The sequence below is a fragment of the Sesamum indicum genome, linkage group LG3 (genome assembly GCF_000512975.1).
Source record: "Sesamum indicum cultivar Zhongzhi No. 13 linkage group LG3, S_indicum_v1.0, whole genome shotgun sequence".
NCBI lineage: Eukaryota > Viridiplantae > Streptophyta > Magnoliopsida > Lamiales > Pedaliaceae > Sesamum > Sesamum indicum.
Genome location: NC_026147.1, coordinates 16600671 through 16626316, shown reverse-complemented (window position 1 = coordinate 16626316; position 25646 = coordinate 16600671). Strand labels below are relative to the sequence as shown.

Below are 25646 nucleotides of genomic sequence, written 5' to 3'. Positions count from 1 at the left end.
TGGTTTTGTTTTTAACTTGTTTTTGGATATTTTGTGGAGATAGAGAGAGAAAAACAAAGATAAATAAAAATAAATTAGAGATAATGTGTATGTTTGGATTTGTTTTTGGAGATAATATAAAATAAGTATGGTATATTTGATGTTGGGTGGTGAGGAGATAAAAAGTACTGTTTATTGTTAAATCATGTTTCTTCTATATATATATATATATAAATATATATAATTTATTTGTAAATGAAGAGAGAGAAATTTCAGTTTTGTCTCCCACTCACTGTTACAAAATACCTAAAAACGAGCAAAAAATTGGCACAATATTGAATGCCAAACATTGCTTCGATTTTGGGCCATCTCAGAACCGAAACCAAACATAATGAATAAATTTTGTTTGACTTGATATTAATTAACAATATATTAAATAGATATTTTATTTAAAATTTTTAAGTTATTCGACTAAAATTTATTTAATATTAATATTTTAATAGAGATGAAAGGGGGGAAAATGGGAAAATGTTTCTTTTTTTAATTCGGGAAACTATGAATGAGTTCAGTAGAAAATTGATTCAAAAAATCCCAAGTGAATTTTCTTTTTAAATTAATGTGGAAATTTCGTATTTCATTTAATTCAACTCCAAGAATCAAGTTTTAAATATCCGTTTTACAATTATGAAGAATGAAAGCACATTTAAACATAATCATCCCATGAGTACAAATGCTAGAATTATTGTGAATTTTCTTTTACAGCGGAGATTCATTACAATATTTAACATATATATATGTAAATATTAAAATTTACTAAATACATGGATAACTTATATTAAAAGCATATAAGAAACCAAAATTTAAAAAATGCAAAAAAAAAAAAAAACACTGCAATAGTCGACTAAATATCTAAATACGTGAGACTCTAACTCACGATCAATCAGTTATAATATGTCGATATAATTAATTATATTTATACCCTGTAACTTATGGTCTACGTGAGACTCTAACTCACAATCAATTAATTATAATATGTCGTTATAATTAATTGGATTTACACCCTCTAACTATGGTGTATTTATACAAACTATTCATATTCTTTTTTAAAAAGTACACATATACCTACTGAAAATGTCATCATCATTTACAAAACACCCCTATTTTTTTTAAAAAAAAATATATGCAATAAGTCGGTAGTAAGTCAATCAAAAGTAAATATGAATTTTTATTCATCATTTTTTATTAATATCAACAAATTTATGAATTTCGACTAATATAGAATTTATTTATTGAATGAAAATAAATGTTAGAGATGTTAAATGTTATTTTTAAACATATGAAAATAAGGGGGGACGGTGTAATTTTCACTTATATAAATAAGTGATTTTGGTAGTCAATTACTTAGACAATGCTATTTTGGGTATTATATAAGTGATTTTGGTAGTCAATTGTTTAGACAAAGCTATTTTGGAACTTTATAGTACCCAAAAAGATCCAATTTATCTTACCAGATGGTGGTTAAGAGTCAATTATAAGGTCAGTAGCATTTAGTCACAAATCATATCCCTATGCAACTATGTCAATTTCTTTTTCTTTTTCTTTTTTTATAATGGGGCGAGGATCTCGCACGAGTTTGAATTCAAATTTTTCTTTTTTATTATTTAAGAGGAGAATGATTCAATTTAATTAATAAGTTAATGATAACTATATCAATTTTATTTATATTGAAGATTAAGATTTACTCATTCTGGAAAATACAATATTTAATCTTTTTACATTCAATACATATCAGAAAATATTAGGTATTTGGGCTGAATTCAGGTTCCAAAAGTGCAAAAATGTTTATAAATAACCCCCCTCCCCTCCCTCCATTTTCTTTTTTAGATAGAAATGATGCTTACATTATTACATCAATATTTTAATAACTCGAATAATTGAGCAATACATTGGTTCAATCAATACATTAATATAACAAAGAACTATGAAATGCCAAATTACAATAAAACTCACATAAAAGTGAGATTAATGCCCATACATTCGGTAGAATTCAAACCCATAACACGGACTAAGTTATAGAATCTCAACCTTAACCATTAGGCTAAGAGAGTATTAACTGAAATTTGCAAATAAGGCTCCAATATAATTTAGGTAAACCTGATCACTACTCTTACAAAGCAAATCATGATAAGAGCCACGCTGGAAAGGCCCCAATTATTGTAGTTTGTTACCTAAATTAAAAAAGTCGTATGGAAAAATACGTAAAATCGTAAGAAATTCACAAATTGTGCATTGATTGTATGTACGAGGTAATGGGTTCAAATTTTATCAAATATTATGGTATTTGTTCTATTTTATTTTATAACCATTAAATTCAAAGAATATATTACTATAATTACTATTTTAATATAATAAAAGAAATATGATTTTATTTAAAAAAAGAAAAAGGGCACATGGAGATAGATTCTCAACTCCCTCTACTTAATTTCCCATAAATTTGAGTACTAAAAGCAAGAAAAATCCATTGGGTGAAGGAGGACCATTGCTAATCATGAGAGTCAGTGTTCTAATTAAATTATGAAGTTCAATCCAAAAACCTTCCTCACATACATGAATGCAGAATCATCATAGTTCTTGCTCCTTTTTTTATTTTTTTAAAGGATAAAGCTGCAGTTTCTATGAGGTTCAGTGAATGTGTATGTTTTGAAGGCTAATTCATCTTATTTATATATATTGATGTTAAAAAATATTGTGAATAAATATGATTAGTGGACATTGAAATTACCCAAGTCAAACATCATTACCCAAATGTTATAAAGTTTATCTTAACTCTTAGTGAATATTTTATTAATATTTGATGTGTAATTTATATTAACATCCCTAAATATTATTTACATAAATATTTTATGTCTTTTATAAAATTATAAATATATCACTTGAAATTGTAATTATTATCGATATTGATACCCTTGTCACCTCTTGAGGTAAATTACAACAATACCTATTTAGAAGATATACTTGTAATTTTTGCAAAATTCAGGAGGTGTTTGTGTAAATAGACTTAACTTTAAGGAATGCTACTTTTAATATGCAAATAATGTGATTTTCATATATATAACACAAATTAGAGGTGAAAAATATTGTCTAGCTACTCAAGGTAGCAATTCCAATCAATTCAATCTTAACGAAATATTGTGTACCGTGTCAAAAAAGTACAATTTGGGAGAACTAGGCATACCCCTGTATATAACCCTCCAACGCTCGGATTAGTCTGATTGTTGTTGCTCCAAAGAGGTAAGGCACTACAAGAAAAAAAATCCGTCTCTAAATTTAATTTTTCCCTCGCCTAATAATATTAGAGACGGAAAATTCTCATAAAAAATTTTGTTGCTGAACGTCCCATGGTTGATTCCGTTGCTGAATCAGTCACTGCACTTTATGGCAGAATATAATCCGTCTTAAAATCTGTCTCACTTACCACAGAAACTTAGACAATTCTGTCTCTTAATCCGTCGAAAATACATCGTTAACATATCCTATGTTTTCTTATTCATCTTTATTTTCGTCTGTGATTCTGTTGCTGATTCTGTCTTTGCATCCATCTCTAATTTTGTAACTCAAGACAAAACTCCTTGTTCATTTCAATTCCTAATTTCTTTTTAAAACAAATTGGAATAAAATGAAACCAAAATATCTAGACAAAATAAAATACCCCAAATAATAACAAATGCGACAAGCATGAGCTATTTGCAAAAAACAATACAAAAATGAAGATACCAATTAAAATAAAAAGTGTAGGAAACATTAGCATTGTCTACTAAAAAGAAACACAAGTGATCATGTTCACAAGTACTATACCAAATAAAAGTATAGAAATGCTTAAAACACCACATTGTCCAAGAACTTGCACACTAATCTTAGGATAATCACTATTTATGATTTGTCCTCTGTTTTCCAACTTTACAATCAATAGATACCCAAAGTTGTAGAAGATTTCTTCCATAATCTTTTCAGCTCAGAAATTCTTATATTTCACGTTCCACTCCTCCTTAAAACCTGTGGAGACATCAAGAGTGCAAAGACTTTATGATAATAGGCTGAAATTTTGCTTGTAAGCAAGCCAAGTATATGTTCTGTAGGGTGTCAGACATAGATGCTCAAATTAACAAAACAACAGTTAGAATTGTCATATTCAGTTATAGTCCTATTCCATAATTGCTAGCATCTAATCACAATTGAATCAACAACTCAATTTGAAAATGCAATAAACAAAACATTGGTCAATCCAAATACATTTTTGGCGTCGTAAAAATCAATACCACAAATAGAAAATCAAAAAGTGATAGTAAAAAATGATATTAATACTAAGCAACCAAAAAGTGATAGTAAAAAATGATATTAATACTAAGCAACCAAAAAGTGATAGTAAAAAATGATATTAATACTAAGCATTACATGTGATGTTGCAGAAAAAGAAGGAACAAGCTTTAACTAATGTCAAAACACAATAAAAATTCAGTAGAGAATATGCAAATCTATATGATAAATAAACAAACTAAGCCAAATCAATAAAGAATTCAAGTGGCTAATGCTGTAACACAAAATTTAACTATGTACTGGCTTCAAATAAGATTTCTATTCTAAACTTCACCAAAAGTCTTTCTGTTTATCATCTCCTAAGTACCAAAACGTAGAGTCTTTAACCAATGCCCCAACATTATGAATACTTTTCCAAATCCAACTTTGATTCGAGATTTCTTTTGTATTAAAAGAATTTGTTTCCGGGAAGTATTTTCCTTTCAGAAGCTTTGCCCACAAGTCCTCAGGGTTGTTAATCAATCTCCAAGCCAGTTTAAGTGTGTTAGCTTCGTGGTTGAACGCAGTCTACGTAAATATAAAATCAAATCGAATTGCTAAAACGTGGTCTTATTTTACTAGCTCAATACTAACCCAATTCATCCTTAGCTCGTTAATATCAGTGCGGTTTGAATTGGACCGAACGATTGAGGCGACCTGATTGTTTTATCAAAACACTTCTAGTGACTATTTATAATTATAACAAACAACGATAATGTTTTTACCTAATCCCATTTCATGATTCCAAATCCTACCCAAACTATAACTAATTTGGATCAAGACAAAAATCATGTTGCCAGCAATACTCATACCAAAGATTGAGACGATTTACGGAACACTTTTCAGAACTAAAAATATTGTAGCACTTATAAATATTAATAAATTAAGAATTAGTGTGGCAACGTATTACTATTTAAAACTAAATAAATCATACTTGCACCATTTGTCTATATCCATTCCTAATGAAAGAAGAATGTGAAACGAAGTTTCAGGCCTCTCAAGATAAATATAGAAAAGACAAGCTATTTTAAGGTTTCTCATATTTATAAATATTTTCTCCTTATTTAAAATTATAAATACTCTTTGAAAATTAATGGCCGACTAGTAAATGCCTCGTAATAGTGAGATGTACTTACAGTTATAACAAAATTCATAAGAGGTTGTAATTTACCCTACCAGAATGTTTTTTAAATTAAAAAAAAAAAAGAAAAGAAGAAATTAGAGAGACAAGGTTGAAGAACAGTGTGAGACAACAAAAGGAACAAGACAAAACATGTGGATAACGTCTATTCCCATTCTAAAATGGAGCGATGGGGCGATTGATCTGTTGTTTTCGAGAGGATATCAACAACTTTAAGGGAATAATATCTTCGAATATTATGAATAAATACATGCACATTGCACTCTCATACCCTTTTAATTAATTCATCTCTATAAAATTGATTATGTTGTTTCTATTTTTATGGGTAAAATGTGTTTTAGCGAAGGATTACAATGATGCCCTTAATATGCAAAATACACCTTTAAGTTCTTCTGCAATAGGACTCGCAAAACAAAACACCATGAGAACAGTTTTGGGAAGGCTTTGGTAATAGTCCTTCGATGGCATGAGCCCTTTTGAGGCCAATATTATATTGTATGAACAGTGGACATAAGTATTAATTTTTTAATATAATGATACTGTACGTTGGTATCACTCATTGTAGGTCAAATATGTTCTTAACAAACTATTCTTTCTTTTCTTTTTTTTTTTTTCCGTACAAAACAATTAGATAGTTTCGGCTCTGATCACAATTATGAACGTAGACATTGCATAAGAACCATAACTCGCTTATAAAGATAGTTACAAATTATTTTTGTAATGCAGTTCTCACATCATCATCAGAATGAATCAAACATATAATTTCTGATAGAATGTCGCCTAACTTTATCAATTGAGCCAAAATGAAGTAAACCTAACAAACTAATTACTAACAGCATCATACACATGCATGCACCGAGTGTACTTCAATTACCATGATAATGAGCTTCAGAAAACTATCTTCAGTGCATGTGAGAGAGGCGCTCTACAAATACTTTATAAATATTATGAAACAAATAAATAAAAGTAAAACGCCCAACTCTCAATAGAAAAAGGAGTGATTATATTTATACCCTTTAATCTATAATTTATTTATATAAATCATCTATATCTTTTACATAATAGCAGCAACTACCCATAATAATAAAAAATATAGGTAATTTGTGTAATAATATTATCGATGTTTTTAGCTAATATATTTATAATTATTAAAAATAAAAGAATGATCTATATAAACTGATTATAGATTAAAAATCTAAATATAATTATCGGATAGGAAAATCCAGAACATGATAAAAGTCCACCTAGTGAATATCACTGTCCATCCCAATAAAGCATTAGCTTGCAATTATTGAATTTCAAGAAACTCAGCTCGTCAAAGGGAAGTAATGATTGCAGTAAACTACAATAATTTTTTTGCCAATACAAAAGGTGAAAGTGATTGAGTATCATAATCGTGCATGCGCCTTTTCCATGTACATATATAGATAAACAGAATAAAAATGGAGAGAACGAAATGTAGAACCCCACTCATTACAGCGACAGTTAAGGAGAAAATGAGAGCCAAAGGGATTGTATGCTCATAATGCCCAATCTTTGCTATTATGGGGTTGCAATTTGCCATTTAGTGGAATCTATAATGCAAATCAGATATTTTTTTTGGCCACTTTTTTTGTTCCTTTATTATTTAAATAAATAATTCAAATTGATTCTTCTCATCGTCCTGAAAATTACTCGATTTTATCGATCATAAAAAATTGAACGTTCTTACACTCATAATTTATATTTGAATTCTTATCAAAATGATTCGTGGAGCTAAATATATGCCTTGACATGTGTGTTTTTCTTGGCAACATTAGGTTAGAAACCCTGAACGGCACACAAAATGCATATGCAATCATTCTGACAGATTTATGAGATGCCACTCTTATTTTTCTATTTTTTTGAGAATGAAGAACAAGAAATATAGGTGTTTGTAAATTCATCTTCTATTATTTAAAATTTGATTTTCTACTCCTGATTTAAGTTTATTCTATTTCTCACTTATTTTTAAAAACATTTATGAATTTTTATTTTGCTAAAAATTCTAATAACTTGGTATAATTTTTTTATTTTTTTTAATAGATAATTGAGAAAGTAAATTAAGCAGAGAAATGTTGTTCAACATTTTTAATTTCAGTTTCAATTTCAATATGTAAATCTTTATCGTTGATAAGTAAATTACTAACTATATATTTAATTTATAATTAAAGAAAATAAAATTTAAGTAGAGTGATATCATACATTGGCAGGTGGGAGTGGGAAATAAGACAAGTTCAAGATTCAGGCTCTGTCGCCACTGTAATGGGCCTATGCTTTTGATGTAAAGCAGTCCAATGGGCCAAAATAAAGCATTAGATTATTTCTGAAATCAGTGTTACAAGCAGTTAATTAGTTAACACTTATTCAATTTGCATTTCAAGAAAAACAAAAAAAAAACAAAAAACATTCTGTCAACTATTTTCCTTTTCTAAATTTATGCTAAAAAGATTGTACTATGAATTTGGTAACACCATCAACATAAATATCATGAGGACAAGAAACACAAGTGCTAAAGTCTGGACTATGAAGAACAAAATACAATAAATTGATTAAAAAAACAGAAAATTCGAGAAGAAAGACAAATTTGTGGATCATGGATCGAAGTCGAACCACTGGGTTGGGGCATTCTCTCGATTTAAAGTGATTTTGAAGAAGAACCGATTTTGTGGGTCTTCCGGCCCACACCCAACAATCGGACCACCTAGGATGGGTTACCATTGCTCGCAGCTGTTTTGACTTTTTCATAAATAAATTTAATTTTATTTTGTGCTCATTTCAGTAATTTTAATTTATTTTTAAAATTGCATATCTAAAATTGATATTAGAATTTTTAAATAATTTAACACTATTAAAATGTATTATTTACATTTTTTATATTTTATTTGTTCTAAATCATGTATCATAGAAAAATATAAATGAAATTGCTATGATTAATTAATATTTTTGTTTATAATCACGCAAGTTTATTCATTGTGATGATTGAAATGTTATATTCCTTAATTGGAGTATTGAATTAAACATTCAGTGTTGCTATTTTTAACATTTTAATAATATAAATGAAAAATGTTTATAAAATAAATATGCAATATACTAATATTTTATTTTTTGAGAAAAACAATATATTTTTAACAAAAGACAAGTGTAAATATTAAGCAAAAATAATATCTTTTTGACATAGAGAGATAAAATAATCTTTAATCAATCAAGTGGTATTTTAAAAATATTTTTCTTTCAAACACTGCCGAATTTAGCTTTTATTTATTTTTTACTGTTTTTTTACAAACAGTGAAAGAAATGTGGAAGTTACTGGATGTGAAAAAAAGAAAAAAACCAGATATGTAGTATAAATTTATTTTTATTTTTTAAAATTTATTATTATTATTATTATTATTATTATTATTATTATTATTATTATTATTATTGGTTGGTAAGATGAATGACGCTACTATACGAAAGGCACCTTTGGTCCATAAGATTGTCCGAATCCACCAATTAGAAGTAAAGGTAGGATGCTTAACGTGGGAAATAACCATGGAATTTCTTTTTTCTTTATTTAATGAAAAATAAAGTAGAATTATTATTTTATTCAGTTTGATTTTTTAATTAATATTTTTATTTTTATGTGATAAAAAAATTATATTTCAACTGAAAAAATATAATCAACAGTAATAATTAAAAGCGAATTATTTAAGAATAGAAAAGAAGAGATTTTGAAATGGATCTTGTGATTATAATTGACCACTCAAGGAAGGCTACGAACAAAACTATAATATACATCCGTCAATTATATTACATGAAATGTTGTAAATATCAGTTAGAAATTTCTTTGAGTTAGATCCTGAGCATGTTTGTAAAAAAAATTAGAAAGTACAGATAATTACAACACATAAGATTTATGTGATTTGAAAAAATCTCCTACATCCATGTCTATCATGACCATTCTGGATGGATTACAATAAAAGATCATTCGTCAACTATTTATAATAGAGAATTTATAAAATCTTGAAAAATTATATAATTTTGTTTTAAAAATATCAATTAAAGATAAAAAAAAAAAAATGAAGTGATATAAATATGATTCAAGTCTTATGGATGAAGTGGCTTCCCCTTGACATAGAAATGAAGGGCAACAGCCTCTTCCTTCACAACTAAAAAACACTCAATTGCAACCCACTCTGTCAGCAACACAAGTAGTATTGAGCAATAATTCAAAAGTTATAAACACATTTTAGCAGGAAATCTAGCCAATCATTTTCAGCCAGCTGGCAACAAAAGTTGGAGAATTCTTTATGAGAGAGAGAGAGATGCAAGGAAAAGGCCAAGGGGCATATGCTCTTGAAATGAGGTGGTCTCATGAAATGCTTGTTTATTAAGTTGAGATCAGACACTGACAGCATCGGAAGCTTCTCCTTCACAAACCTCTAATTGTTTCTCTCTCTCAAAACTTGGTGACCACTCAGAGTTTAGGACAAAAGGCCTGAGATGAATGAGGTGAGAGAAACAAATAAGACAGTTCACCAAGAAAAGGGCAACGATGAGAGCCCATCTTATCAGCATTTTCTTGATCATACCATTGGTTGCATCTTTCAGGGTTCACTTCCCTGGTGAGGAGAAAAACAGGAGAATTTTGCACCAACCTTTGTTTCCAGCAATTTCAGCACCACCACCCCAATCTGAATTATTCCCACTGTCTCTGCCTCCGCCGCCTCCTGCTAATGCAGATTTTCCCGACGAGGACCAGCCATTCTCCCATGAGTTTCCGACAGGACCGATGGTGGATCAGGGCCAGCAACCACCACCGGCACCAGCAACTGTACCGGAAACTTTCACACCAGTGGCATCATATCCAGTTGCCACTCAGCCGTCCAAGCCGTCAAAGAAAGTGGCAATTGCAGCGACATCAGGGATTATCACATTGGGAATGCTGTCGGCATTGGCGTTCTATATGTACAAGAACCGTGTGAAACATCCCAGTGAATCAAGAAAGCTTGTAGATGGAAATTCAGATAGGATCAATGAAGAATCAAGAATGCCACCATCCACATTCCTATACACTGAGACAGCAGAGCCATCCACCAGAAGTATAGTAAATGAGACAAGTAATGATATTGCCAGTGGCTCACCATATCAAAAATTGAACTCGGTAAAAAGATGTGATCTGTACAGACCAAGTCCCGACTTTCAGCCACTGCCACCACTGACGAAGCGCCCACCAGCCCCCACTACCATAAACTCACCCCCACCAATGTCATCATCGGATGATGAGAGGCATGAAGCCAGCTTTCGCATTCCACGAGGGACATATACGAGCAACGAGTCCCCTATGTCACGCTACTGCTACTCAAGCAATGATACTTGCCAAGCCAACCAGGCCAGGCCAGATAATCTTGTTGCTAATTCTGTACCTCATTCCAAGAGAACCTCACCAAGATCTCGATTTTCAGCGTCATCTCCTGATACAACGCCTGTGATGGTAACATTCACCAAGCAATCATTACCGGTTTCACCACCCCTACCTCCTACAGCTTCCTTGGGGCTAGCGCAACATAGCAAAGCACTAAAGTATTCGCCTAAAAGGGCCAAATTTTCAGCATCACCTCCACCTCTGGAAACAGAACAGCGTCAATCAACAAGCAACGGAGAGCAGCAGATATCTAAAATTGCAATTCCACCTCCTCCGCCACCTCCTCCACCACTGTCAATACCAAGAAAATATGGCGCTGTGAAGACATATTCACCATTACCAGTTTCCAAGCAACTGACAAGGCCAAAGTCAAAGAGTCCTAGCCCAAAAGCTGAGAAGACAAGGCCTGTTGAGGAAGTTAATAAAGATGCGAGTTCATCAGAAATATTTGATGGTGAAGACAAGGATGGATCAAGCTCCAGAATGAAGCCTTTGCATTGGGATAAAGTACAAGCCACCTCAGACACAGCCACAGTTTGGGATCAGTTAAAGTCAACCTCATTCAAGTAAGTTAATTGAGTACTTTGTTATGGAATTAATGAAGTGTTCGCGCAATCTCTAATAATGGAATGTGCACTAATAGGTTGAATGAGGATGCAATGGAGTCGCTATTTGGATGTAATCCTATGAATTCAGTACCTAAAGTAGCAAGTAGGAAGTCGGTCCTACCGTCTCTTCACCTGGAGAAGAGAGTACTAGATGCGAAGAAATCCCAGAATATTGCTATCTTATTACGTGCATTGAATGTGACAAGGGAGGAGGTTTCTGAAGCACTTTTAGATGGTAAGTATTCTTTTCTCTATTCCTAAGGCATGACATGGATTTGAATTTTTCAGTAAATTAGAAAACCTACCTGGCTCTTCTCAATCTTAAGGCCTATGCTTAAGTGAGCCAAAAACAATTGCAGGATAAATAGTTTGAGTAACACATGTAGGAAAATTTGCTTCTAAAGTCTTCTACTGTCAAAGCAAAAAGCCTTTCACACAGAAGAAACCACCACCTCACCATTCGTTTCATGTTGAATATCGCCAGACACCAGCAGCTTCACTGTAGAACTAATGCGCTCTCCGCTTTGCCCTTAAACTTTCTACCTATGATGTGGTTTGTAATTAAAAACTATACTGATGAAAAGCTGTGTGGTTCATATTACATTTTCTACCTTAAGTAGAAGTCCAAGTCAACTAAATAGAAAAAATTAACAAAGTTCAAACGGAACGATAAACCTATGCACACAAGGGCAACGAGTTTGATTTCGTCATCTCCTTGTCCAGGAGCAACTGAATGATGGCACATTGTGCGGCCACCAGCCATAGACAGCTAAAAAGATGCATTGGTGTGAATTTTTGGTTTTGTTGAAAATATATTCTTCATTAGACTTGAAAAGAACGCCCCCTTCACTCTCAGACTCGCTAGTTCAATGTTAAGCAATCAGAACGCCATGCTGCATTACCATCATAAGATAGCATATTAAAACATAATAAAATGCAACATAGTAAATGAGAAGAGATTTGAATCCTGCTGCTCGGTGCTGAATTCACCACATACTGTTATGAACTCTTGATTACAATGCACAATTATAAAATTTGAGTCCAGGTACTTCAAAATAGCTCGTCACTGGTAAAATTATTTGTTTCGAGCTGCAGGAAATCCAGAAGGATTGGGTCCAGAACTATTTGAGACTTTAGTGAAGATGGCACCGACCAAGGAGGAAGAGATAAAGCTTAAGCAGTACAATGATGAAAGCTCTAAATTAGGACCAGCAGAGCGATTCCTCAAGGCAATACTTGATATCCCATTTGCCTTTAAAAGAGTGGAAGTGTTGCTGTACAGAGCAAACTTTGATACAGAAGTAAAATATTTGAGAAAGTCCTTTCAGACCCTAGAGGTACTACCATCTATTCCATGTAAATATTTTGACACAAGAGTTTTTATGAAATGGGTCGACTATACATGTGTGCATTGAACATCTAGCTAGGTAGTGCTTTTCTGGTATACCTGAAAATCGTAATTCCTATTTAGCTGCACAGACTTGTCACGTCTAAGCTCATTACTTGATGCAGGAAGCCAGTGAAGAATTGAAGAATAGTCGCCTTTTCCTTAAACTCCTTGAAGCTGTTCTGAGGACAGGAAACCGCATGAATAATGGCACTAATCGTGGTGATGCCAAAGCTTTTAAATTGGATACCTTGTTGAAACTAGTCGACATAAAAGGAACAGATGGTAAGACAACCTTACTTCACTTTGTGGTCCAAGAGATTATAAGGTCAGAAGGAGCAGGTGCCGACCCTACAAGTGAAACTCTGACGAATAGAAGCAATTTCAAGTTTAATGAAGAGGATTTTAAGAAGCAAGGGTTGCAAATTGTAGCAGGGTTAAGTAAAGAGCTTGGCAATGTTAAAAAGGCAGCGGGAATGGACTCAGATGTTTTGAGTAGCTACGTCTCCAAGCTGGAAATGGGGCTTCAGAAAGTCAAACAGGCTATGCAATACGAGGAACAAGGCCCGCAAGGAGGCAAATTTTTCGATTCGATGAAAGCATTTCTGAAAGAGGCGGTTGATGAAATCTCTAGAGTTAAGGCTGAAGAAAGAAAAGCCTTGTCCCAGGTTAAAGAGGTAACACAGTATTTCCATGGAGATGCTGCAAAGCAGGAGGCTCATCCTCTAAGAATTTTCATGATCATACGAGATTTTCTCTCCATACTGGACAATGTGTGCAAAGATGTGGGGAGAATGCAGGACAGAACAACAATAGGTGCAGGAAGATCATTCCGAATATCGGCAACTGCACAACTCCCAGTTCTTAGCAGATACAATGTGCAGAATGACAGAAGTTCTGATGATGATAGCATGTAATTTTGGTATGTACACAGGTGAACGACATGAGGGACTCATTCAAGAAGTGCCACTTCTACAGCAGGACATGAATCAATCCGGATGAACACAACATCTTAACCCCTACTCTCGCTTTCATAACTAGACAGCTCCAATTACATCAACTGAAAAAGATACCCCAAAATTTATAGAATCTACAGAAGAACAGATAGGAATTTTCAGCAAAGCATATATTACAGTGTGAAGCAAGAGTGATCAAATAACAGCAAGAATAATATAACATAGATAAAATAGCGGCTGTCCGTGGGACTTCTTTGTTAACACTTTTTACCCATAAGGACAACTCTCTTCGTCCATCTCCATTATTCCCTTCCATAATCTTCTCATCATGTTACTGCTCTTCATCACATCAACCCTCTTAAGTTGATCCTGAGCAATATTGATCAAGAGGAACTCGACATAGTCTGCACCCAAGGAAAAATGGCAAAAATGCAATTTACCTGAGAAATGAGTAAAAGGACTTCTGTATAAAATAAATAGAAAATTATTCCATGTCTTTTAAAAAAAAGAAGTAAATTACCCTCTATCTAAACCATTGATCGATGGGTAATTTGCTTCATTTTTTGATACACGTAAGGTAATTTGCTAATTTCTTTTCACATGAACATTTGCTTATTTCACATAACACGGAGGTAAATTGCATTTAACCCAAAGAAAAATAAGGATAAATACATTTTGCACCCTTAAAGTATACCATCTTAAACTAAAGAAGCCTGCAATTACCCTCCTATCTTTGTGATAACCCTTTAAATTAAATAAAAATGGACAAACGTACCCTTGACTATTTATAATATGCTTTATTCACTTTAATGCTCTCTATGGTTAAATATATCGATCAATTTGACTTTAATTATTATTCATTTATGATGTTAATAAATTAATATTTGATCAGTCACATATTGATAAGATCAATTTTAGTACTTTTAAATTAAAACAAATTTATAAATTTGTTTGTGCATTATACTAGATATAATTTTAAAGACAAAACTATTGCAAGTGATCATCGAGCTTATTGTTTTGACACCCAAATGTTAATTGAGGTAATTTGGGAGTTACTGAGCAAATTTTATTTATTTTCTATCTTTCCATGTAATAACTGTATTTCACCCATTAACCTAACCTTAGGCCCAACACTTTTAGACCTATCAATTAGTATGTAATACCTGGATCCAAACCTATTTTGATAGTTATGACCCACATCCGTATTTAATATTTTACATTAAACCCAGACTTGGACATATATATGTGGTAATAATTTTTTTGATTTCGGTAGAGCCTACAAGCTAAAGTACCAATGGTTAAAATTTTAATATGCAAAAATACTTCTTTATTTGTTAATTTAAATTAGTGAATTTATAAATTTTTGCTAATTATCAATACGACTATTTATACACTCAAATTTGGAATAATTATTTTTTACTTAATTAATTTATACAAATGTAAATATTTTATGAACATTGTAGTTAAATAAACTTTTCAAACTGATTGATATATTTAACAGTAGAAGGTATTAATGTGGATATATTATATCATTAGTAGTTAAGAATATTTTTATCAATTTTTATTTAATTTAAAGGATTATCTAAAGATAAGAGGTGTAAATAAAGATTTATTTACTTTAAGGGGCTAATTAATGAAGGAATCATATTTTAGGGGTGTAAAATGTATTTAACCCGGAAAAATATGACCCGCCAGGTGACTATGAAAATGCCGCTTCGAAATGGGCGATGAATTCATACCTCTAAGCACCTTTATTGATTGGCCCATCTGCGTATTGGATCATAATCATGGTATACGACTGGGCTCCAACTGGGTTATGTTCGGGTTGGAACAATGAGAAAACTAAAATAAATATTCGAGTATGATGAAATATTATTTCGGTTTGATTTTTTATTATTGAAATTAACAAATACTATTAAAATAAACGTATAAAAATTTCACCACCCATGACCTTATAATAATAATATCCCAACTTTATTATTGTTTGATGCGGCTTTACGATTCAATGGTATCATATTGTGCAAAATACATTACCCACTCTATCTACATAGAGCTTTACGTTTTTGTGCGCATGATTAGGGGAAGAAGGCCTGGTGGTTTATAAGCCGCTCAAGTTCCTCATTGTAATCAATATAAGACGCTTGCCTATATCATTAACCCTCTAGACGAAAGATTTGGGACGAGCATATGGTCTCGTTCCCATAGATAGCGCCAAATGATGGAGCTTATGATTTGATCGATGCTCTATTGTACAAATTATTGTTCACTCTGACTACATATGAGCTCACAGTTTCTAAAAAATGTCTCACTAGGGAGATCAATTTTTAAAATTTATAAATTATTCAAACTTCCCATTTGCATCTAATATGAATACTTACCTACATAATTATTTAAACTAAAACTCATTAACAAATCTATTCCTTATCTAGATGCATATTTCCATTTTTTTTCCTTCTTTTTTTTTTATTGATAAAATGCAGTTCATTACATTATTTGGTATACTCTAATTCAAAAACTAATAAAATAGATTCGTAATTCAAAATTAAATTTCAAATCAATTATAAATTTTTCAAATATAAAATACAATCAAATACAACAAGGAAACAAAAAACTGCTATATCAGTAAACATCCTCCCATATTCACCAAGTTCTCCAACCTCAACATTTGAACAAAACCTTATTGACAGATACTCTTTTTTTTTTTTTTTTTTCTAAAACAGAATAATATTTTGCTAGGATTATACGATCAATAAAAATGATAAGAAAATATGTTTGAATCATTAATATGTTTGAATCATTTATTGAAATTAAAACATAAAAAAAGCTGGAAATTCTATAAATAAATCTGTAAAAATTTAAGACAACATGATGATCAAATCGCAATCAACCCCCACAAGAAAAAAGTTGAAGTGGGGGAAGAAATTGACCATATTTCACTCATTTCTTATATTTTTTATTTTATTTAATATATACATGTTATATATATAAAACTTTTTATTTAAATAAATAAACAATATACTTTTTATATAAATAACGCGTATATATTACATAAAATAGAAAATATAAAGATAATTTAAAATACAAACTTGGATCCCTTGTTGATAAGTCTTGAGCACAGAGCCACATTTATGGCACTTCTTTAAAAATCAAGTATCTAAATTTAGGAGTTGCAGTCAAAGTTTAGGTTGAAGAAAGAAAAAAGGGAAATTCTTAGTCAAAGTTTCAGAAATTAGAATACAGCACTCAACCCCAGACCATGCCCACATTATAGTAATTACAAAAACGGAAAACTTAATCTAATGCATACTAATTAAGATAATCATAACATATATTTCACCAACACTCTACAAAATTATTCGACGCAGTATCAAATATGTGTACGAATAACACCAACGTTCATTAAACTTGTGCAAAACCTCTTATGTTGTATTTGAATGAAAGGATTCGAATAATTTTAAATGTAAAGAATTCAATTTTTTCTATTCTGATTTTAAACTAAGTTTTGATAAATATAAATAATTTTAAATTTATTTTTAAATAAAATTATTTAAAATTCTTTGAACAAATACGAATCAATCAATTCAAATACATCTGTAGTGATTAATTTGTGGGTGCAAGTAGCACTAAGAAATGGCCCTGGGCCATATACTAAATAAATAATTATAAATAAATAATAAAAAGGAAGAAGAATGGGGATCTAATTGGGATGGAGGAGGTGGAGCGTATTGGGTATGATATTGGTGGTCCAGATTCTGGCGCACGTGAACCCGCTCCTTCCTACCTCCAATCATACTCACGTGTAATTCTATATATATATAAATATTATTATCAACATTTTTTCTTTATAGCTAATTATAATGATGGGCCGAAACAAGTTTATTTATAATTATTTCCACCATATATCGATCTATTATTAAATAGAATTATTTAAATTATTATTATTATACATGTTACTTATTTAATTAGATATAATTACATATCAATTTAATATAGAGAAATTCGAGTTGATTCCCTCCATAAATAAAGCGTTTTGCAAAAATAGTATCATGTCTTTTAAAGTAGTTATTTGTTATCTCATAAGATAAATATTTATTGTATTTTTCGTTCCACAGTTAAAATTTGAAAAAAAATGGCCACGTATTTGCATGTGATTAAGTCATGAACTGCTGTTTGAGAGAGAAATCGATAGAGCAAATTTTGAAGGGAAAAACATCACGTGAAAATATACATTATGCTGGAATTTTAAGAGGGGAGAGAATCTAACCAAGCTGAAATTGAAAAGAAAAAACACTTCATATTGAGGTGGAATAAGTTGCAACATAGGATACTAATGTAATAAAGAATATCATACATGGTATTGTATAGGAGTTTAAATTTTTCTATAAATACTAAAATTTCGTACAGACTCATTTACGATAGTAGGTCGTAAGATGATTATAGAAAATAGCTCTAATTTTATTAATTTATTTTACATTTTCGTACAACTCAAACTGATCAATATTTTATAACAATCGAGTATTTTTATAGGGTGACTATACTAATAGTCTCCCAGGCTTTAGTAATAATTTTTTAAAAGGGGGGAGGGGGGGAAAGGTTTATTCAAGTAGAGAATTTGCAGATCTTCTTCGTTTGTTTGAGGGTGAAATACAATTTATTTTTGTGAAACTCAAAAAATTAAAAAAAAAATCTATGAAAAAGGAAGTACAGAAAGTTTCTTGGCATTCAAAAATAATGCAATGCCTCCTTGCCTAGGGAGATTTTTTTACATAATTTTTCAAACATCAAGGGAGTTTTTGTATCTATGTTTTTTTCCCCATAAAAGGTTTGTTGGTCTTTTCGAAACTCACATAATGGTAAGTTGCATTTGACCTGTTAATTCAAGTTTGACTGCTACTAAAATACTTGCATAAACATCAAGTATTTGCAAAAACTTTTACTTTTGCAACAAGACTAATTTATAAAAAAAAAGTTATAAGTTTAATTATAGTAAAAATTGAATATGTGTGATCAGAAAATTGAGAAGCCAAAAAATACTTAAAATAAGAAATTAATTACAAACACCCTCTAAATCTTAAAGGAGCATCTGCAATTATAAAACCCTCTTCATGGAGACTATAAAACTTGGACTTTTTCATGGAGAATAATAATAAATTCGATTATGTTAGACGAGGCAAGATATAGATAAGAATCAAAAAATTCAGTGCTACCTATTTGAATTTGTACCTACATTATCTATAATTCGTTGAATTAACATATAATGATGATATCATGTGTAATTTAACTGCACTAATAACTTATATTAATACAAAATTCATATGAACAGCATCATTAAACCCGACGAAAAGTCGATGAGGACCGTATCCTAAAATTTAACATGATATTCCAAAACATTGTTTAAATTAATTAATTAATGAATTCAAACAGCATATTTGGCATAACTGGTTTGGAATTTATTGAGGTTCAGTTTTTGTCATTACATTGCATGGAATAATTAAGGCTGCAGGTACTATCATAAATGTATTCAAATAAACCCTAAAAAATGGCCATTCCGACCGATTATCATTAATATCATAAATGGTCCAGGTTTCGGATCTTGTGTCCACTTTTATTTATTACCAATATTAACTAAAATTTGTTGTGTAACCAATCCTGGAATTTTTGGAATAATAGAGATTAGATGCATACTATATTTTAATTATTTATAGTATATGCAAATAATTAATTAGGGCTGCTTGGTTTTTCTTTCATTCGCAGCCAATACCATCCAACCAGCCTTATCTGTTGTGACTGGCTTCCCACGTTTTAAAATTGGATACCTACCAAATATTCTGTTGTTTTTATTTAATTAATTAAATTTTATTAGATTAAAGATGAAAAATTAAGTGATGGTTTTAATATTAATTATTAACTATAAGGGTATGAAGTACAAAAAATTCTATTTTACCGCGATGATTAATATAATTGGAATAGTAACAATTATATTAATATGAATTTAAAAATTGTCATCTCCAAAAATGAGTGAAAATAATAATATATTATCACTAAAAATAATTAATGGCACATATATAGTGACGGTCTAATAAAAAAATAATTATTGTACTTATATTTGTGTAGATTTTCAATGATAAATTTTATATATAGTTCTTTTCATGACTAATAATTACAATTTGATAAGATCAAAATTATTTTCACTTTTTGTATATTTTTAATCAACTTTAAGATGGCTATTTAATATTTTATTACTAATATTATCTTTTATTGTCATGAATATATATAGTGCTGAATTTCATCCCGTACAACCCACATAACGTACACAATTTAAAATGATTTTTTATTTACTTAAAAAATAGAATAATACGCTCGAACAGATTAAATATTAATTTTTTTCCTCTCTCTTTTAGTTTTTAAATTATCACAAATATATTGTAAACTAGAAGTGCAAAAGACAACTTATTATTACAAAACAATATTAATTCTAAAATATTTATTACAATTATAGTAAAATGTTTACTAAATGTTGAATCATTAATGTGAATTACGAAGTTGTGAAATTTGTATGAAAATCATATTATAAGATTCTTACAATTGTTTCAACTATATATATGTACGTATATATATACATATATATATATATGATAAATCACTCAACACAGAAGAGTCCTGAAATGTTGATACTTTTCCAACGTGCATGAGTTTTACTTCCACAATACCCCAATGCCCAACATATTCGGAGAAATTAAGGGGCGTACCGTATCCACGTGCACAATGTGCGTATACATACGTACATACGTACTTACATATACGTACATATATACCAATGAAAATTTCACACACAGCACACACACAGTCTCTATATCGCATCCGCTAAATTTGGCGGCAGCAAAATCGCCACTCCTACTTCTCCGCCTTTACTAGTAACCCACTGTATATATTCTTTTCTTTCTAGAGTCTAGATTTCCTCAATCTCTCTTCAAATCTTTGTGTTTCTCGACAATATTTTCTATATTACTAGTGTTTTTTCTCTTCTGGGCTTCGCCCAAGATTCGTGCACAAGTCGAGAAAAGATGGAATCATCGCCCAATCTCTTGTGTGGTGAAGACGAATCCTCTTTCAACGAACCCTCTAATGAAAAAGATGAGAACTTGGAGTTTTGTTCTGTTTCTGAGTCTGATTGTGAGTTCGTAGAAATGATGTTTCAAAGGGAGACCAGCTTTCGATCCGTCAATGATGGGAGTTCAGTCATGAGTACGAGGAGGAGGTCCAAATGTTGCCGTTTGGATGCAGTGAAATGGATTCTTGAAGTCTGTTCTTTTTTCCCCCTTGATAAGTAGAAATTTTTGGTGATTTTGAGATTGTTGGAGTTGAATGAATTCTTGTTAATTTGTGTTGTACAGACAAGGGCTCTCTTCGGGTACCACCACCGTACTGCCTATCTCTCAGTGATTTATTTCGATCGGTTCTTTGCAAGAACGGAGTATTCTGTAAGTACGAAATTGAATGCATCATCCATCTTGCTTGGTTTGTGATGTAAACATATCTTGAAATCTCTGATCTGGACAGTTTCTTGAAATGGGATTTTGTTGTTCTGTTTAATGTTTCAATTTGGGACTGTGTTTGTTGATGTGGATAGGATGGAATTCCGTGGCTTGTTCGATTATTAGCGGTTGCGTGTTTGTCTCTAGCTGCAAAAATGGAGGAATGTGGAGTAAGGGCGTTAACGGAGTACAACGTAGAGGGGTTCAAGTTCCAGACAAATGTAATTCAGAGAATGGAATTGATGGTTCTAAATACATTAGAATGGAAGATGGGTTCTGCCACTCCTTTTGCTTATTTGAATTATTTCGTTTCCAAGTTTTGTGGTGAGTCGAGGCACAAAGAAGTCAGGATTCGCGCTTCTGAGTTCATCTTAGCAGTAATGGCAGGTAAAATTTGAGGTTGTAAAGAGATTAATGTACTTGGATATGCATTTAAGAATGTTGCGTTCTTGACATTGAACTGTTGCTTGGTTGCAGAGATTAATGTAGTCGAACACCGGCCGTCTATTATCGCAGCTGCTGCAGTTTTAGCAGCTTACAACTATCGATTAACCAAAGCAACATTGGAGAATAAGATTGAGGCAGTCCCGTCGTGGGGGTCCCTAGAAAAAGTGAGTTACAAGGTTGCAATTTTGTCGTTAGGTATCGAATAACCCAATACTAAAACAGGATTAAACTATTGTCGTTGGCTGATTATCGACAAATCTATTCGTTTTAACAGGAGCATGTATTCTCCTGTTACAGTCTACTTCAAGAAATACCAATGCTGAAGACCCCAAAAACTACTAGTACCACCACCTCATTATCAGCTGATTCCACAGTCATATCCAGGGCCGGCATCAAACGAAGGCTCGCCTTCGACGATGGCAGCCAGGTGCACAAGCTTTCCAAGCAGTAATACATGTCGTCTTGATGAGATGGAGACGAAACAGTGAAATTCTTGAACTTTGCAAATGGGATTGAATTATTTGGTCAATGAAAGTTTAAAAAAGTACCAAAAATTTGGTACGATTAGGAGTTTGATAGATTGCAAGAACAAAAAAAAAAAAAAACAAGTATATACTACCTTTAGCCTACAAGTAGTGATGAGTAAGAAGCTGACTAAGAGTAGAAAAGGCAGTTGGTGAGGGAGTGAGAGCCCAAGAGATGTCCCAAGACTCCATTTGAATGGTGTCTGAATGCTTTTATGTAGTCATTATTTGCTTCATTCTTTTGTTTTGATTTGTTGCAAAGCCATGCAACAGTGCCTACTACACTTTTGATGGAGAGTATAAAGATGCTTTTCTCTATGTATTTGAAGAGGGCCATGGATGGTGAATGAGATATTGTCTTTTTTTGATGTGATGTGATGTATGTAGTGTTGTTGCATTTTGGGCCATTCAGAAAAGGATGTTTTATTTCCAACAATGTTGTCTTTGTTTTGCTGCTTATTTTCTGAGTCCTACATAAGATCATTATCAAGATAGAACTAGGGGCCCTATGACTATGAGGATTTATTGTCCAGTTATATGGCATCACTCTAGAGAAATGAGTTGTTCTTTTTCATAAGATAGATTAGTTTTGGTGTTAGCAACACACCTGTGCTTGTATGTCTTTCGGTAAATTACGAGTTTTTGTGCGATTTGACATAAAAATAAATATTTGTCATTGTTAAGAAAATTATTAATGTTCCTAGCGGTGCAATTAGTCCATTTTATTAGTTTTTATTAGATATTAAGTGAATTGGCCAAAATCCTCTTGTGAATTATTAAAAAAAATTATAGACAGAAGGGTAAGAAGGAAATTTCACATCTTTAGTTTTATTTTTCCTACAATTTTCATTTTTTCTTAAAAAATTGACCAGTAAGAACTAAGTAAACATTTTCAAGCTTTCATCAAAAGTTATATAATTACATAAGATATCGAGCATATTGGTAATTTTTTATGCTTGTAATTATTTCAAACTTCAAAAAGAATTCGATTTAATTGAATATTCTAAGTTATGTGGAAAAAATATGGTAGTTGAATTTGGAGTTTATAACTATTTTGGCCCCACAATATTTGCTAAACTTTGGAAATACCCTTGGGCAATATTGTCATCTTACAATTACCAAATACTCTCGGTATCAACTTTGATAAGGGCTAATTTGGTTCAATCAGAAGAAACGAGAAATGAAAGGAGATTGAACAATTCCCCTTCTTGTAAGTTATTTGGTGTGATTGGAAGGAAAGTAATCTCAAATAATTCTTTTGGTATAAAAAAAGTAGATTGAGAATGAAAGATTAATTTTTAAAATTTTACCGATTATCCATGTCTCTTCATTTTGTACAGGAAAATAAACATATGTATGGGTTTTTATTAGTGATAAAAAGAAAAAAAATAAATGAATGAATAAATAAAAATAAAATATATACATTTTTTTTATTTTTTTTTATCTTATACTTTTATTTTCACTCCTTGACCTATGCTCTATTAATATAAACTTCTCATATCTTTTATAAAATTACACATATACCCATCAGAAACTTCAGTATTAATAATAAAACATATGCTGCATAAATATCAATACCATTACATAAACTACCCATACTTTCTGACCGTCAAGATGGTTTCTATGATTACACAGAAGACAAGGATAATTTTTATAAATAAATCACAAATAAAGAGGTATAAATATAATTATTCTTAAACAATAAAAAGTATTTTTACATATTAATGAGGTAGTGACAACATACTGGTCTTTTAGATAGTACGTATAATTATAGCTGGAATCAAGAATTTCACAACAATTAGGACTCTTCATTATAATTGTTTGCTGTTGGTATGCTCTTCTTATCTGTTTTATTCATGACATATCATTATAGTTTGTTAATTACAAACAAAATTACAATATAATTGGACCTACAGTGAGTTCATCTAAAATTCTATATATATATATATATTACATCTGATAGTTAATATTTTGAGTAATTAGATAATTATTACATATTATTTTTTTAAATATAAATGGAATGTGACAATAATATTTACATTTAGGGAGTGTTTGTGAAAATTTCTACTTTTAAAAAAGTGATTTTTGTAGAGAAAGTTGAAAGTTGTAGTAAAATCGAAAGTGGGTAGTGTTTAAAAAAAATATAAAAAGCAGACAAAAGTTAAATTGGATAATATTTGGAAAAATAAAATATAAAAGTTATAAAATATTTAATATGTGAAAGCATAAAACTGATTATTGTCAAATTATTCGAATTATTTAAAAATTTCAATATCAACTTTAAATATGAACATTTTAAAATAAATAAAAAATAGTAAAATTGAATTAAGGTTATTATAACGAGGGTGAAGTAGTCAAAATAAAAATTGAATTTATTTACAAAAAAACCAAAATAGCTAAATTCACCCCTGAGGTGCTTCTAGCTTTTCACCTAAAAATATTTTTTTTTTTAACAGTTTCAAAAACAGAAGTTGACATCTCAAATATATCAAAAGTATTTTTAAAGCCAGAATCTAAAAAGTACTTTCTTAAAACTCGCACAAACACTCCCTAATGTTATTGTAAATATTTACAATTACTAATGAATTACCTGATTTCTTTCCCCCAAAAAAAAGAAAATTAAGGAACCCGGGAACGCCGGCAAAACTACAAATATGGGCCCTTATAAAATTACAAAAAAAAAAAAAAATGCTCAAAATTAAATTAAAATAGAGTTCGTATTTTTTATCGTCATATGATAGTTTTTATTTACTGTCTTTTAACATATAATTTAATGAAATTATTTATTTACTTAATTAGTTTTTAATCTTTTGATATATTAGATAATTTAATTAAGAGACAAAAAATCACAAAAAATAATAGTCCAATGCGATCAGCTACACACAAAGACCAATTCAAGATTTAAGAACCATTTGCAATAACTTTTCCTGTTGTAATAAGAATAAGCTGTAAAGAAAATTATAAGTTTTATTATATAGTGAAAATTCAAAAGTTTTTTAAAATAAAGGTAAAAGACGGAGCGTCTTATTATGTATCAGCTTATCAATAAACTGCAAAAGCCTGACCTGTTTGTTTGTGTTTTCATTTTCAATTTCAGTTTTTGACATAGTAATTAAAGTGAAAACATGTTTGTTTACACATATTCTTATTAATTGGTAATATATTAATTTGACATGACAGTTCAATATAAAAAGCAATCTCATTAACTAATCCCAAATCTATAAAAATTGAAAATACATATTTTCAACTGAACACTGAAAACTGAAAATGAACTTAATTTAAGCTATTCAA

The 25646-nt window shown here is 30.8% G+C and overlaps 2 protein-coding genes across 3 annotated transcripts; both read left to right on the top strand.

Moving 5' to 3' along the window:
• LOC105158595 (formin-like protein 6) lies at positions 9728-14164 on the top strand. The gene is made up of 4 exons (XM_011075391.2): positions 9728-11464; positions 11542-11741; positions 12602-12843; positions 13019-14164. The coding sequence occupies exons 1-4, from the start codon at positions 10029-10031 to the stop codon at positions 13808-13810; spliced, it is 2670 nt and encodes an 889-aa protein (XP_011073693.1). The 5' UTR covers positions 9728-10028; the 3' UTR covers positions 13811-14164.
• Positions 20704-22778, top strand: LOC105158594 (cyclin-D5-2-like). Of its 2 annotated transcripts, none has more exons than XM_011075389.2 (5): positions 20704-21150; positions 21244-21330; positions 21480-21771; positions 21862-21995; positions 22106-22778. In XM_011075389.2, the coding sequence occupies exons 1-5, from the start codon at positions 20914-20916 to the stop codon at positions 22280-22282; spliced, it is 927 nt and encodes a 308-aa protein (XP_011073691.1). In that variant the 5' UTR covers positions 20704-20913; the 3' UTR covers positions 22283-22778. The 2 variants fall into 2 exon arrangements, with proteins under 2 accessions (XP_011073691.1, XP_011073692.1); XM_011075390.2 differs by having other exon boundaries at positions 22129-22306.